Raw genomic sequence first — 16,439 nt, 5'->3', positions numbered from 1 at the left:
AATCCAAATTTAAAATAGCAAATTTCATGTGGTAGAAAATTATAAGACTAAAACACCATGAACAGTTAGGGTACGTGTCAGGGAAGCAATATGTAGGTATATGTATGTCACTTCTCATCTAAGAGTTGAATGAAATGTCTGAGTTCTCATTTTGGTTCTGGGAAGGCTTCAGAAGGGTTCTTCACAACAGGCTGATATACCTCTGAACCAAGCAGTCTCTTGGAGCCCACACTATACATCTAGAAATGTGTTCAAACCTTCTCATACCTGCTGGGACTAGCCCCTTCTTCTGTCCACCCCAGGATGTGGTGCGGATCCTGATTTTGGCAGGCTGGACCTGCCACAGATGGTGGTGGAGACCCACTGGCCAGCTCCATGACACACTTAGTCCTCATTTACCTAAAAGGAGGGAGAGCTCTGTGTGGTGAGACCAGGTTTTCAGATGAAGGCAATCTGGAATGAGGATTTCAAGATGTTTTGAGGTGTATCTCCCTATAAAAGTTAAGGCTATAGCCATACGGAGGACACTATCATGAGGAGCCCTTCCTGAGGGAACTTCAGGGTTCAGGGACTTACATAAAACCATCCAGATGAGATTTTGTGGAAGCCTTGTGCTATGGGCCATTCATTGCCTGTGCCACCCCAGGCCCTGACTGGATGCCCATAACCTGACCATCTCTTTGAGGACCTACACTTTCCACTAGTGCTACTTTGGTCCTCTGTTAAACTCTTTCTCACTTAATAACTGTTTTCTAGTGATTTCAGATAAATAAACTGGGGGAGTGTTATCAGAGGAGGCTGAGAATCTGCTCTCACACCAGAGGTAAGGCTGTAACTGAGCCTACACAAAGACCTTCTGCTAAGAAAATGATATGCCTCTTCTCTAAGCCTGAGGCCTCTCAAGAGTGTATCAAGCAAGTTTATGGTAGGGAGCTCAGCACACCATACTGAGGTACTCTTTAAAAAAATGGTTAGTTCCGTCTTCATGAAGGTTATTTTTATTTCAAATTCGTCACCATCCTGGACTGCTACCATCTTCCCCTGATCTAGACAAGCCTCTGTGGTACATGAATCTTTATGACATCAGACTTTGGGGTTTCTGTGGCCTCATCCACATCCCACAGGGTGAAAAGAAGAAGATGGTTTTCCAGAGAAGCCTTGTCTAATGCGGCTCTATGGTAATGCTGTGTGGCTTGTGCCACATTCTAGCATTTGACCTACTAGACTGATATTTGGATGACATTAGTGAGAGTTTCCCACCAGCTAATGTTTCTTGGGCTCCTTTCCAGCCAAGGAGATTTGCATGATGCTGGACAGGGTTCAGGTGCGGTGGTTCATATCTGTAATCCCAGCACTTTGGGAGGCTGAGGCGGGTGGATCACCTGAGGTCGGGAATTTGAGACCAGCCTGGCCAACGTGGTGAAACTGCATCTCTACTAAAAATACAAAATTAGCCAGGTATGATAGTGGGTGCTCGCAGCTACTCAGGAGGTTGAGGCAGGAGAATCCCTTGAACCCGGGAGGCAGAGGTTGTGCCGAGCTGAGATTGCTCCGCTGCACTCCAGCCTGGGCAATAGAACAAGATCCTGTCATTAAAAAACAACAAAAAAAAAAGGCTAATAATGAGAGAAATATAAGGTATATTACTGCTCATCGTGGTTGATTTCAGGAGCCTACAGTGGGTCATTATTTCACCACACACTGCCGTTTTTTGGCTAGAGTGATCAGATCTCTGTTCCCAGAGAGGATAACATGTTCTCAGGGCTTTTATTAACTAATAAGGAATAATGTAACTAATAACTAATAAGGAATAATGTACCTTTTAAACATTGAAACCAGCTCTTAGCTGTTAGGAGATCTTGGTAAGGTAAATACAGTTTAACTATTTACCTTAGGTGATTAAAACCTGCTATAGACCTTTCCCATATCTCAATAGATAGAAGGTGAGCATCTTTTCCAAAAGTGTCTCAAATCTTTATTCATTCACTTTATTAGCGGTAGAGGGATTTTTTTTTAGTGGTTAAGCACAGACCACCTAGATAAGAATCCAAACATCATACTTAACTATTTTTGTGACCTTGAGCAAGACATTTAACGATTCAATTTCTCAGTTTCCTCATCTTAAAAAATGAGGATAATAATAGGTAATGTCTCATATTGAGGGTCAAATGAGTTAATATATGCATAATGCTTAGAACAGAGTCTCACATATGATTAAGTACAAGGTAGGTGTTTGCTACTTCTATTGTTATTCTGCAATCACAGTTGACCTGTTCAGTTGCATAAAATTTATTAGGAGGCCATTTAGACATTAGTAAATAAAACAATCTTTTTGTATCTGTTTTTATGGCACTTCACTACCCCCTGTCCCATTACAACCCAGATCCCAAACCCTGTCAATAAGAGATAATATGATTTAGGTCTGTGTTAATACCCAGTCACCTCTGCACATATCTTTGAACTGAACTGATATAAAGTTAATTGAATATAGTTATGTTTAGAGGAATTGTATTTAGCAGTTCCTCAATAGCAGTGAGTGAATAAATATGCTGGTTTTTTCTGCTTGTAATCTTTTATCTCTTTTCAGAAAGAATGTTATGAATGGATCAACACATGCTCTTGCCTCCTTTCTAATATCAAAGGCAGAAAAATTACATTATTGACATATGAAGAAATAGAGCAGCTACTTAAAGAGGTATTTGCCACATGTTAGCATTGGTTATTATTCAGGTTATTCCTGTATTTCAGTAGATAAGGTTCACAGCTTTTTCCAATCAATGTTCTGAATCCTTGTTCATTTACCCTAACATATGAGAATTTTGGTTCTAATCAAGATCTTTGACAGCTCTTCTTCCCTCTAAGGAAGAGAATCATCCACTCGGCATTTTGCGTCATGTTTTTAGCAGGTGATTTTATAAAGGAAAGAATGGTTTTCAGGTAGAAGCTCCCTGCCACTTCCTGAGGCATATCCTCAGGTTCATCTGCTTCTGTGCTCACCCTTTTCCCTCCCCTCCAGTCTCAGTCTTTCCATCCAAGGTTATTTCTTCCTTCGAGCACTTAATCCCATGTTCAGTGGCTTCTCTCTTTTGCCTCTTTAATGTCTTCTCTAATTGTTCCATTTTATCCATCTAAAACATAGTCATTTCTCCCATCCTCAAAAGTGTGTCCCTTGACCTTGTCTCTCTGCTGCTACTTTCTCTCTTTCCATTCCATCATAATCAATTTGTTTAAACTCTATAAGGTCACCTTATTGCCAAATCCAAGTATCTTCAATTCTATGTTTAACCTGGCTTCTCTGTAGCATTTGGCTCTCTTAACCATTCACTCCTTTTGCAACCTCTCTTCACAAGACAAAAGTGTCCTGGTTTTTCTCCTACTTCTTTATTTCTTTTCACCCTTGTTTTAGACTTTGTCTGCCTCTTAAATGTTGATATTCTGTCCTTGGCTTGCTTTCACTTCTCATTTGTACACGCTACCTATTCCAGTGTTTCCCATGGTTTTAATTACCACCTGCTTACCAAGAATCTCAAATCAGTGAATATCATGTGCCATCACAAACTCAACTCTTGTTTGTATTTCAGCCTCTTTGAAGGTGTTCTCCTCCAGTAAATTCTGAAGAAACTCCCATTGTTATCAGAGTCATACTATATAGGTATGATCTGATGGCCTATATGTCAGTGTCTGGGGTCTGAGAAAGAAGGGGAAGGTTCTATCTACACATTTATGAAACTTTTTTTTTTTTTTTTACATTTAAACACTGAAGAAACATCATCTTTCTAAATTATTCACTTTTAACAAATATTCATTTTACTACGCTGTCCAGATCTTGGCCAGAATTATTGTGAAATAACCACTGAATGATTTTATCAAGATTATAAGTTGTAAATTATAGTATACTTTGAGAAACTTAATGAAGTACCGCGGACATGATCTTGGAGTATCAGATCTAGGAAGAAATCCGAGAACTATACAGAATCAGAGACTTGAGAGCAGAAGGGAATTTAAAAGCGATTGGATTTAACCTTGCATGAATCTGACACCAAACTTTGATTTTTTATTTTTCCATAGGTTACTGGGGTACAGGTAGTGTTTGGTTACATGAGTAAGTTCTTTAGTGGTGATTTCTGAGATTTTGGTGCGCCCATCACTCGAGCAGTATATACTGCACCCTATTTGTAGTCTTTTATCCCTTGCCCCCCTCCCACCCTTCTCCCCAAGTCCCCAAAGTACATTGTATCATTCTTATGCCTTTGCATCCTCATAGCTTAGCTCCCATGTATCAGTGAGAAGATATGGTGTTTGGTTTTCCATTCCTGAGCTACTTCACTTACAATAAGAGTCTTCGGTAGTCCCAGCTACTCAGGAGGCTGAGGCAGGAGAATCTCTTGAGCCCAGGAGGCAGAGGCTTCAATGAGCTGAGATCATGCCACTGCACTCAGCCTGGGTGACAGAGCGAGACTCTGTCCCCTCCCCCCCAAAAAAAAGATTCTCCAATCTCATCCAGGTCACTGCAAATGCTGTTCATTCATTCCTTTTCATGGCTGAGTAGCATTCCATCACACACACACACACACACACACACACACACACACACATCTATTAAAAATATTATATATGTAATATATATAATATAACATAATACATATTACATATAATATGGTATATATAATATATATTATATATGGTGTGTATATTTATGTGTATATGTGTGTGTATGTATGTGTGTGTGTGTGTATATATATATCACAGTTTTTTATCCACTTGTTTGATGGGCATTTGGGTTGGTTCCATGATTTTGCAATTGCGAACTGTGCTGCTATAAACATGAGTGTCCAAGTATCTTTTTCCTATAATGGCTTCTTTTCCTCTGAGTAGATACCCAGTAATGGGATTGCTGGATCAAATTATAGTTCCATTTTTAGTTCTTTAAGGAATCTCCGCGCTGTTTTCCATAGCTGCTCTACTAGTTTACTTTCCCACCAGCAGTGTAGAAGTGTTCGTTGATGACTGCATTCATGCCAACATCTACTGTTTTTTGATTTTTTGATTATGGCTATTCTTGCAGGAGTAAGGTGGTATTGCATTGTGGTTTTGATTTGCATTTCCCTGATTGTTAGTGATGTTGAGCTTTTTTTCAAATATTTGTTGGCCATTTGTATGTCTTCTTCTGAGAATTGTCTATTCATGTCCTTAGCCCACTTTTTGATGGGATTGTTTGTTTTATTTCTTGCTGATTTGTTTGAGTTTGTTTTAGATTCTGGATATTAGTCCTTTGTCAGATGTATAGAATATGAAGATTTTCTCCTACTGTGTGGGTTGTCTGTTTACTCTGCTGACTGTTCCTTTTGCCGTGCAAAAGCTCTTTAGTTTAATTAAGCCCCAACTATTTATCTTTGTTTTTATTGCATTTGCTTTTGGGTTCTTGGTCATGAAATCTTTGCCTAAGCCAATGTCTAGAAGGGGTTTTCCAATGTTACGTCTAGAATTTTTATAGTTTCAGGCCTTAGGTTTAAGTCCTTAATCCATCTTGAGTTGATTTTTGTGTAAGATGAGAGATGAGGATCCAGTTTCATTCTCCTACATGTGGCTAGCCATTTATCCCAGCACCATTTATTGAAAAGGGTGTCCTTTCCCCACTTTATGTTTTTGTTTGCTTTGTTGAAGATCAGTTGGCTATAAGTATTTGGGTTTATTTCTGGGTTCTCTATTCTGCTCCATTGGTCTATGTGCTTATTTTTATACCAGTACCATGCTGTTTTGGTGACTATGGCCTTATGGTATAGTTTGAAATCAGGTAGTGCAATGCCTCCAGATTTGTTCCTTTTGCTTAGTCTTGCTTTGGCTATGTGGGTTCTTTTTTGGTTCCATATGAATTTTAGAATTTTTTTTTTTCTAATTCTGTGAAGAATGATAGTGGTATTTTGATGGGATTGCATTGAATTTGTAGATTTCTTTTGGCAGTATGGCTATTTTCACAATATTGATTCTATGCATCCATGAGCATGGGATGTGTTTCCATTTGTTTGTGTCATCTATGATTTCTTTCAGCAGTGTTTGTAATTTTTCTTTTAGAGGTCTTTTGCCTCCTTGGTTAGGAATATTCCTAAGTATTTTATTATTTTTGCAGCTATTGTAAAGGGGTTGAGTTCTTGATCTGACTCTCCGCTTGGTTGCTGTTAGTGTAGAGAAAAGCTTCTGATTTGTGTACATTAATCTTGTATCCAGAAACTTTGCTGAATTCTTTTATCAGTTGTGGGAGCTTTCTGGAGAGTCTTTAGGGTTTTTTAGGTAAATTATCATATCATCAGCAAATAGTGACAGTTTGACTTCCTCTTTACCAGTTTGGATGTCCTTTATTTCTTTCTCTTATCTGATTGCTCTGGCTAGTACTTCCAGTACTATATTGAAGAGGAGTGGTGAGAGTGGGTAGGTATCCTTGTCTCATTCCAGTTCTCAGAGAGAATGCTTTCAACTTTCCCCATCCAGTATTATGTTGGCTGTGGATTTGTCATAGATGGCTTTTAATACATTGAGTTATGTCCCTTGTTTGCTGATTTTGCTGAGAGTTTTAATCATAAAGGGATGCTGGATTTTGTCAAATGCTTTTTCTGCATCTATTGAAATGATCATTTGATTTTTGTTTTTAATTCTGTTTTTGTGGTATATCACATTTACTGAATTGTGTATGTTAAACCATCCCTGCATCCCTGCTGTGTAATCCACGTGATCACAGTAGATTATCTTTTTGATATGTTGTTGGATTCAGTTAGCTAGTATTTTGTTAAGGATTTTAATGTCTGTGTTCATCAGGGATGTCAGTCTGTAGTTTTCTTTTTTGGTTATATCCTTTCCTGGTTTTGGTATTAGGGTGATTCTGGCTTCATAGAATGAATTAGGGAGGGCTCCCTTTTTCTATATCTTGTGGAATAGTGTCAAAAGGATTGGTATCAATTCTTCTTTGAATGTCTGGTAGAATTCTGCTGTGAATCCTTCTGGTCCTGGACTTTCTTGTTGTCGTTAATTTTTAAATTACCATTTTAATCTTGCTGTTTGTTATTGGTCTGTTCAGGGTGTCTAATTATTCCTGAGTTAAGCTTGGAGGGTTGTATGTTTCCAGGAATTTATCCATCTCTTCTAGATTTTCTAGTTTATGTGCATAAAAGTGTTCATAGTTGCCTTGAATAATCTTTTGTATTTCAGTGGAGTCAGTTGTAGTATCTCCTGTTTCGTTTCTTAGTTAGATTATTTGGATTTTTTCTGTTCTTTTCTTGGTTAATCTTGCTAATAGTCTATCAACTTTATTTATCCTTTCAAAGAACCAGCTTTTTGTTTCATTTATCTTTTGTATTTTTGTTTGTTTGTTTGTTTCAATTTCATTTAATTCTACTCTGATCTTGGTTATTTCCTTTCTTCTGCTGGGTTTGGGTTTGGTTTGTTCTTGTTTCTCTAGTTCCTTGAGGTGTGACCTTAGAATGTCAGTTTGTACTCTTTCTGTCTTTTTGACATAGGCATTTAACGCTATGAACTTTCCTCTTAGCACAGCCTTTGCTGTATCCCAGAGGTTTTGATAGGTAGTGTCATTATTGTTGTTCAGTTCAAAGAATTTTTAATTTCCATCTTGATTTCGTTTTTGGCCGAATGATCATTCAGGGGCAGGTTATTTAGTGTCCGTGTATTTGCATGATTTTGAAGATTCCTTTTGGAGTTGATTTCCAATTTTATTCCACTGTAGTCTGAGAGAGTACTAAATTTATGAAGGCTCATCTGGTGGCCTATCACATTGTCTATCTTGGAGAAAGTTCTGTGCACTGTTGAATAGAATGTGTATTCTGTGGTTGTTGGATAAAATGTTTTGTATATATCTGCTAAGCCCATTTGTTCCAAGGTATAGTTTAAATCCATTGTTTCTTTGTTGACTTTTTGTCTTGATGACCTGTCTAGTGCTGCCAGTGGAGTATTGAAGTCCCCCACTATTATTGTGTTGCTGTCTATCTCATTTCTTAGGTCTATTAGTAATTGTTTTATAAATTTGGGAGCTCCAGTGTTAGGTGCATATATTTTAGGATTGTGATATTTTCTTGTTGGACAAGGCCTTTACCATTATATAATGTCCATCTTTGTCTCTTTTAACTGCTATTGCTTTAAAGTTTGTTTTGTCTGATTCAAGAATAGCTACCCCTGCTCGCTTTTGGTGTCTGTTTGCATGAAATGCCTTTTCCCACCTTTTTATTTCAGTTTATGTGAGTCCTTATGTGTTAGGTGAGTCTCCTGAAGGCAGCAGATAGTTGGTTGGTGAGTTCTTATCCATTCAGCAGTTCTGTATCTTTTAAGTGGAGCATTTAAGCCATTTACATTCAATGTTAGTATTGAGATGTGAGATACCATTCCATTCATCATGCTATTTGTTGCCTGTGTGCCTTTGTTTTTTGTTTCTGCTTTTTACATTTTTTTGGTTGTCTAAGTCCTGTGTGATTTATGCTTTAAAGAGGTTCTGTTTTGATGTGTTTCCAGGATTTGCTTCAAGATTTAGAGCTCTTTTTAGCAGTTCTTGTAGTGGTGGCTTGGGAGTGGTGAATTCTCTCAGCATTTGTTTGTCTGGAAAAGACTATCTTCATATATGACTGTACCTTCATATATGATGCTTAGTTTTGCTGGATACAAAATTCTTGGCTGATAATTGTTTTGTTTGAGGAGGCTGAAGATAGGGCCCCAATCCCTTCTAGCTTGTAGGGTTTCTGCTGAGAAAATTGCTGTTAATCTGATAGGTTTTCCTTTATAGGGTACCTGATGCTTTTGTCTCACAACTGTTAAGATTCTTTCCTTCATCTTAACTTTAGATAACCTGAAGACAATGGCCTAGGTGATGATTTTTTTGTGCTGAATTTCCCAGGTGTTCTTTATGCTTCTTGTTTTTGCTTGTCTAGGTCTCTAGCAAGGCTGGGGAAGTTCTCCTCAATTATTCCCCCAAATATGTTTTCCAAACTTTTAGATTTCTCTTCTTTCTCAGGAACATCAATTATTCTTAGGTTTGGTCATTTAACATAATCCCAGACTTCTTGGAGGCTTTGTTCATATTTTCTTTTTCTTTTTTCTTTGTCTTTGTTGGATTGGGTTAATTCGAAGACTTTGTCTTCAAACTCTGAATTTCTTTCTTCTACTTGTTCAATTCTATTGCTAAGACTTTCCAGAGCATTTTGCAGTACTGTAAGTGTGCCCAATTTCCCTGAAGTTTTGCTTGCTTTTTCTTTATGGTATTTATTTCCTTGAATATTTCTTCCTTCGCTTCTTGTGTCATTTTTTGGATTTCCTTTCATTGGGCTTTGCCTTTCTCTGGTGCCTGCCTGATTAGCTGAATAACTAATCTCCTAAATTCTTTTTCATGTAAATCAGGGATTTCTTCTTGGTGTGGAACCACTGCTGGTGAGCTAGTGTGATTTTTTGGGTGTGTTAAATAACCTTGTTTTGCCATATTACCAGAGTTGGTTTTCTGGTTCCTTCTCATTTGGGTAGGCTCTGTCAGAGGGAAGGTATGGGGCTGAAGTCTTTTGTTCAGATTATTTAGTCCCTTGATGTACTACTCTCCCCCTTTTCCTATGGACGTGGCTTCCTATGAACTGAGCTGCAGTGATTGTTATCTCTCTTCTTGGTCTAGCCACCCAGCAAGGCTACCTGGCTCTAGGCTGGTCCTGGGGGTTGTCTGCACAGAGTCCTGTGATGTGAACTGTCTATGGCTTCCCCAGCTGTGGATACCAGCACCTGTTCTAGTGGAGGTGGTGGCGTGGGTGAAACAGTTTGTGAGGGTTCCTAGCTTTGGTGGTTTAATGTTGTGTTTTTGTGCTGGTTGGTCTCCTGCCAGGAGGTGGCACTTTCCAGAGAGCATCAGCTGTGATAGTATGGAGAGGAACCGGTGGTGGGCAGAGCCCCAGAACTCCCAAGAGTATATGTCTTCCCATACCCTACCCACCTTTTGTCTTCAGCTACCAGGTGGGGGCAGGGCTAGGCGTGGTCTGAGCTCAGATTCTTCTTGGGCAGGTCTTGCTGTGTCTGCTGTGGGGCATGGGGGTGAGTTTCCCAGGTCAGTGGAGTTATGTACCTAGGAGGATTATGGCTGCCTCTGCTGAGTCATGCAGGTTGTCAGGGAAGTAGGGGAAAGTCAGCAGTCACAGACCTCACCCAGCCTCCACACAATCTGAAGGGCAGGTCTTATTCTCACTATGCCCCCACTAACAGCCCCGAGGCTGTTTCCAGGCAGTGGGCAAGCAGGGCTTGAGAACTTGTCCCATGTTACCTGCCTCCCAGCAAAAGAAAAGGGTTTTGTTTCTTCTTTCACCTGTGGAGTCTGCATGCTGGATTCACACCCTCCCCTGAGTTCTGGCCAGGAGGCACCTTGCCCTATTCAAATTGTTACAAAGTTCAGCTGGAGACTTCCTTCTCCCTGTGGCGTTTTCCCCTGCACCTCTGGCCGCCCTCCTGAAGGGTCCCTTGGTGCCAGGCAGGAATGGCCTGCTTGGGGACCCAGCGAGCTCCCAGGGCCTTTCCTGCTGCTTCCTCTACTCCTGTATTTTGCTCAGCTCTCTAAATTGACTCAGTTCCAGGTAAGGTTGGAAACTTCTTTTGCAAACTAGACCTTCGGTTTCCCCAGTGGGGGTGTGTTTGGGAGCAGAGGGTCTCCCCTTCCCACTTCTACAGTTTCAGCACTCACAGTATTTGGGGTGTCTCCTGGGTCCTACAGGAGCAGTCTACTCCCTTTGGAGGGTCTGTAGGTCCTCTTGGGATTCCTGCTTTGTTGTTGCAGTCATTCTGGAGCTAAAATTTCTGATGCGAGCCTCCACACACTGCTCTGTCCATCTGAGTCAGAGCTACAATCTAGTCCTACTTCCCATCCACCATGATGATCTTCTCTTTTATCTGATGATGAATCTTAATATAATATCCATACTTGATCATTATGCCTAAGTTTGAATATCTGAAGTGACAGAGAACTACTTTCAGAAAGACTCCATTCATTTTTGGTGAGCGCTGAGTATTAGAACATTAATTCTTTCTATTGAACTAAATGTAATGTCTCCTTGTAGCTTTAGCTTTTTCTACCTACTGGTCCTAGTTCAGTCTTTTGTGGTTAATATGAACAGGGCTGATTTGTCTTCCATATTATAATATTTCCAACATTTGAAAACAACTGTATTCAACCTAAGTCTATTTTTTGATTTTCTGTTCTTTTCTATTGATCTGTCTATTAATGGGTCATTACCACAATATCTTAATTATTGAGGCTTTATGATACATTTTCTTTTTTCTTTTTTTTTTGACTTTTATTTTAAGTTCAGGGGTACATGTGCAGGTTTGTCACAAAGGTAAACTTGTGTCATGGAGGTTTGTTGTACAGATTATTTCATCACCTCGGTATTAAGCCTAGTACCCTTCAGTTGTTTTTCTTGATCCTCTCCCTCTGCCCAACCTCCACCATCCTAAAGGCCCCAGTACATGTTGTTCCCCTTTATGTGTCCATGTGGTCTCATCATTTAGCTTAAAAGGGAAAACATGTAGTATTTGGTTTTCTCTTCCTGTGTTAGTTTGCTAAGGATAATGGCCTCTAGTAGCTCCATCCATGTCCCTGCAAAGGACATGATCTCATTCTTTTTATGGCTGCATTGTATTCCACGGTGTATATGTACTGCATTCTCTTTATCCAGTCTATCATTGATGGATATTTAGGTTAATTCCGTGTCATTGCTGTTATGAATAGTGCTGCAATGAACATATGCATGCATGTGTCTTTACCATAGAATGATTTATATTCCTTCCGGTATGTACTTAGTAATGGGATTGCTGGGTCAAATGGCATTTCTGTCTTTGGATCTTTGAAGAGTCACCACACTGTCGTCCACCATGGCTGAACTAATTTACACTCCCACCGACAGTGTATAAGTGATCCTTTCTCTCCACAACCTTGCCAGCATCTGTTATTTTTGGACTTTGTAATAGTTGCCATTCTGACTGGTGTTAGATGGTATCTCATTATGGTTTTGATTTGTATTTCTCTAATGATCAGTGATGTTGAGGTTTTTCTCATATGATTGTTGGCCACATTTATATCTTTTGAAAAGTGTCTGTTCATGTTCTTTGCCCACTTTTTTTATGGGTTGTTTTTTGCTTGTAAATTTGTTTAAGTTCCTCATAGATGTTGGATATTAGACCTTTGTCGGATACATAGTTTGCAAAAATTTTCTCCCACTCTGTAGGTTGTCTGTTTACTCTATGGATAGTTTCTTTTATTGTCCAGAAGCTCTTTAATTTAATTAGATCCCATTTGTCAATGTTTGCTTCTGTTGCAGTTGTTTTTGGCATCTTCATTGTGAAATCTTTTCCCATTTCTATGTCCAGAATGGTATTGCCTAGGTTGTCTTCCAGGGTTTTTATAGTTTTGGGTTTTACATTTAAGCCTTTAATCCCATCTTCAGTTAATTTTTGTATATGGCATAAGGAAGGGTTCTGGTTTAAATTTTCTCCATATGGCTATCCAGTTATCCCAGCACCATTTATTGAATAGGGAATTATTTCCCTATTGCTTGTTTTTGTCAGCTTTGTTGAAGATCAGATGGTTTGTCAGTGTGAAGTCTTATTTCTAGGTATTGGTGTATGTGTCTGTTCTTGTATCATACTATGCTGTGTTGGTTACTGCAGTCCTGTACTATACTTTGAAGTTGGGTAGTGTAATGCCTTCAGCTTTGGTCTTTTTTCTTAGGATTGCCTTGCTATTCAGGCTTCTTCTTGATTCCATATGAATTTTAAAATAGTTTTTTCTAGTTCTGTGAAGAATGTCAATGGTAGTTTGATAGGAATAACATTGAATCTATAAATTGCCCTTGACAGTATGGCCATTTTAACGATATTGATTCCTCCTATTTATGAGTATGGAATGTTTTTCCATTTGTGTCATCTGTGATTTCTTTGAGCAGTGGTTTGTAGTTCTCCTTTTAGAGATATTTCACCTCCCTAGTTAGCTATATTCCTTAGGTATTTTATTCTTTTTGTGGCAATTGTGAATGGGAGTTTGTTTGTGATTTGGCTCTCGGCTTGACTGTTGTTGATGTATACGAATGCTAGTGATTTTTGCACGTTGATTTTGTATCCTGAGATTTGCTGAAGTTGTTTATCAGCTTAAGAAGCTTTTGGGATGAGACAATTAGGTTTTCTGGATATAGGATCATGTCATCTGCAAACAGGGATGGTTTGACTTTCTTATGATACATTTTCATATCTGGTAGGACCAGCTCTCTTCATGGATCTTTTTCAGACAGTTCATTGCGATTCTTGCTACTTATTCTTCCATTTATTTATTTATTTATTTATTCTTTAGAGACGGGATCTTGATGTTGCCTAGGCTGGTCTCAAACTCCTGGGCTTAAGTGATCCTCCTGCCTCAGCCTCCAGAGTAGCTGGGACTATGGTGTGCACCACTGCACCTGGCTATTTTTCTATATAACTTTATAATCTAGTTCTTAAAAATATGACTTTTTAAAACCAGTATAATATTAAATTTATATATTAACTTAGAGCAGACATGTTTATGATGCTGAATTGTCTTATCCAAGAATATGGAATATAGGATGTCTACTTTTATGCCTGTCAATCATGTCTTACTTGTTTGCATTTTGTACATTTATTAGGTTTATGCCTGAGTATTTTATTTTTTGCTATTTTAAATGAGACATTCTTTTCCATTATATCTTCTAACTAATAACTATGTGTATATATAATATATATAATCAATTTCTGTATTTTAATTTAATTTAATTTTGTTTTATATTTTGAGATTGGATCATACTCTGTCACCCAGGCTGGAGTTCAGTGGTCTAGTCATGGCTCACTGCAGCCTTGACCTCCTGTGCTCAAGCAATCCTTCCACCTCAGCCTCCTGAGTAGGTAGGATTATAGGTGTGTGACACCATGCCTGGCTAATTTTTAAATTTTCATAGAGACAGGGTCTTGCTATGTTGCCTAGGCTGGCTTGAATTCCTAGGCTCAAGTGATCCTCCTGCCTCAGCCTCCCAAAGTGCTGGGATTACAGATGTTCACCACCATTCTTGTTTTAATTTTATATGCTGTGACTTTACTAAATTCTCATATTGTGTTTTTTTCTCCTCCTCCTGCTGCTCCTCCTCTTACTGTTTTTAGTAGTTTTTCAGTGGATTCTTTGGGGTTTTCTAAATACTTAATCAAATCACCTACAAATAGGGATAGTTTTATCTCTTTCTTTTCAATCTGATAGATACTTCTAGTTGCTTTTTCTTGTTTAATTGTATTGAATAATTCTTCCAATTCGATATTAAATAGTAGTGGAAATAACAAGCATCCTTTTCTTGCTTCTGACTTTAGCAGGAATGCCTTTAGTGATTTACCTCTAAGAAATATGCTGGCATTGGAGCTGATTTATAAGTTAATTTATTTGTTCTTTCTTCAGAAGTCTCAGATATCCACCTTGGGTTATTTTTCTTCTGCCTTAACCTTTAGAATTTTCTTTAGTGAAGATCTCCTGGTGGCAAACTCAGTTTTCATTTGTCTGAAAATGCCTTTATTTCACTCTCATTTTTTTGCTGGGTATGCTATTAATTCTAGGATGGTATTCTTTTATCTCAGCACATCATTATTATTTTTACTGTTTTCTGGTTTTTGTTGTTATTGAACTGACCATTGAGAATCCAACTGTCTGTTTCTTTTGAAGCATCTATCTCTTCTCTCTCAATTGCTTTTAAGATCATCTTTTGCCTTTTGCCTAGATTAATGTGGGAGATGGATTTTCTTTTTCTTTTTTTTTTTTTTTAATTCTATTTATTTATTTATTTATTTTAATTTATTTTATTATTATTATAATTTTTGGTTGTGTAGGTACATGCATAACGTGTAGGTTTGTTACATATGTATACTTGTGCCATGTTGGTCTGCTGCACTCTATCAACTCTGCTACTTATACTGTGTATAATCGTATTGCAATCTCTCCCTCCCTCCCTAAGCGATAGGCCCTCCTGTGATGCGTTCCCTTCCCTGAGTCCCAAGTGATCTCTACTGTTCAGTTCCCACCAAGGAGTGAGAACATGCGGTGTTTGGTTTTCTGCTCCTGTGATAGTTTGCTAAGAATGATGTGGTTCTGCTGCATCCATGTCCCTACAAAGGACATAAACTCATCCTTTTATGGCTGGCTGCATAGTATTCCATGGTGTATATAAAGCATACATTTTCTTAACCTAATCTGTCACTGATGGACATTCTAGTTGATTCCAAGTCTCTTTGCTATTGTGAATAGTGCTGCAATAAATATAATGCAGGCATGTGTCTTTATAGCATAATTTAGGTAATCCTTTGGGTATATCCCCAGTAATGGATGTATAATAAGTATGGTACATCTAGTTCTAGATCCTGAGGGAATCAGCTTTTGGTTGTACTCGTTTTCCATAATGGCTGAACTAGTTTGGCAATCCTACCCAACAGTGTGTAAAGTGTTCCTAGTAATACGTGTAACTGAACGGGGCGCATACCGATGGATTTTCTTTTCTTTTAAAATTTTGCTTGGGATTCTCTTGATTTCCTGAATCTTTAGTTTGGTATCTTTTGTTAGATCTGGAAAATTCTAAGTCATCATCTATTCAAATATTGCCTCTACTGCATTTGCTGTCTTCTTCTTCTTTTTTTTTTTATTATACTTTAAATTCTAGGGTACATGTGCACAACGTGCAGGTTTGTTACATATGTATACTTGTGCCATGTTGGTGTGCTGCACCCATCAACTCTGCTCTCTTCTTTCCTTCTAGAACTCTAAATGAACGTGTGTTGGAATCAATCCCCCATGTTTCTTAACCTTCTTCCATATTCTCTATCTTTCTATTTCTCTGCATTGCATCCTGAATAATTTTTCTGGCTTACCATCCAGTTCACTAATTTGCCCTCCAATTGAATTTCATCTGCCATTAAACCTTTCTGTTGAGTTTTACAGTTAAATTGCTGAAGTCCTATTTGATTCTTTTTCAGGTCTGAGCATTTTTGTAATCTTTCTCTCTCTGCTCATATTTTCACTCTCTTATTTCTTTAAATAGGTTAAATATAACTTTTGTAGTCTTTTTGATAATTCTAGTATATGATATAGCTGTAAAAGAATGTTTATTACAGCATAGTATAATAGCAAAATGCTAGAAACAATATGAATGATGATCAGTAGGAGATTAGTTAAATACAATATGGTACATTGAAATGATGGAGTTCTATGAGATGAAGTAGATGTTTAAGTAGTTAAATAAATATAATCCATGATATATTATTGAGAAAAGCAGATTATAGAATATAAGTTACATTATCTCATTTATATTAAAATGTTTATAGGTGCAAAAAGCATTCTAGAGGAATATTCAGCAAACTGATAGAAATTATTAACTCTTTGAGCGTTA

At 38.1% G+C, this 16,439-nt stretch overlaps 1 protein-coding gene across 8 annotated transcripts in view; it reads left to right on the top strand.

Annotated features, from left to right (window-relative positions):
- AXDND1 (axonemal dynein light chain domain containing 1) overlaps window positions 1–16,439 on the top strand; it is a 185,677-nt gene that overhangs the window by 132,707 nt on the left and 36,531 nt on the right. For all 8 annotated transcript variants that reach the window (XM_031658150.1, XM_031658151.1, XM_031658152.1 and 5 more), the window contains one exon: window positions 2,588–2,695. In XM_031658150.1, the coding sequence (XP_031514010.1) occupies window positions 2,588–2,695 (108 nt within the window). The remainder of the gene's footprint in view (window positions 1–2,587; window positions 2,696–16,439) is intronic.

This window comes from Papio anubis, chromosome 1, assembly GCF_008728515.1.
Source record: "Papio anubis isolate 15944 chromosome 1, Panubis1.0, whole genome shotgun sequence".
Lineage (NCBI taxonomy): Eukaryota > Metazoa > Chordata > Mammalia > Primates > Cercopithecidae > Papio > Papio anubis.
The sequence above is the reverse complement of the archived record's forward strand: the minus strand, read 5'-3'. Positions and strand labels throughout refer to the sequence as shown.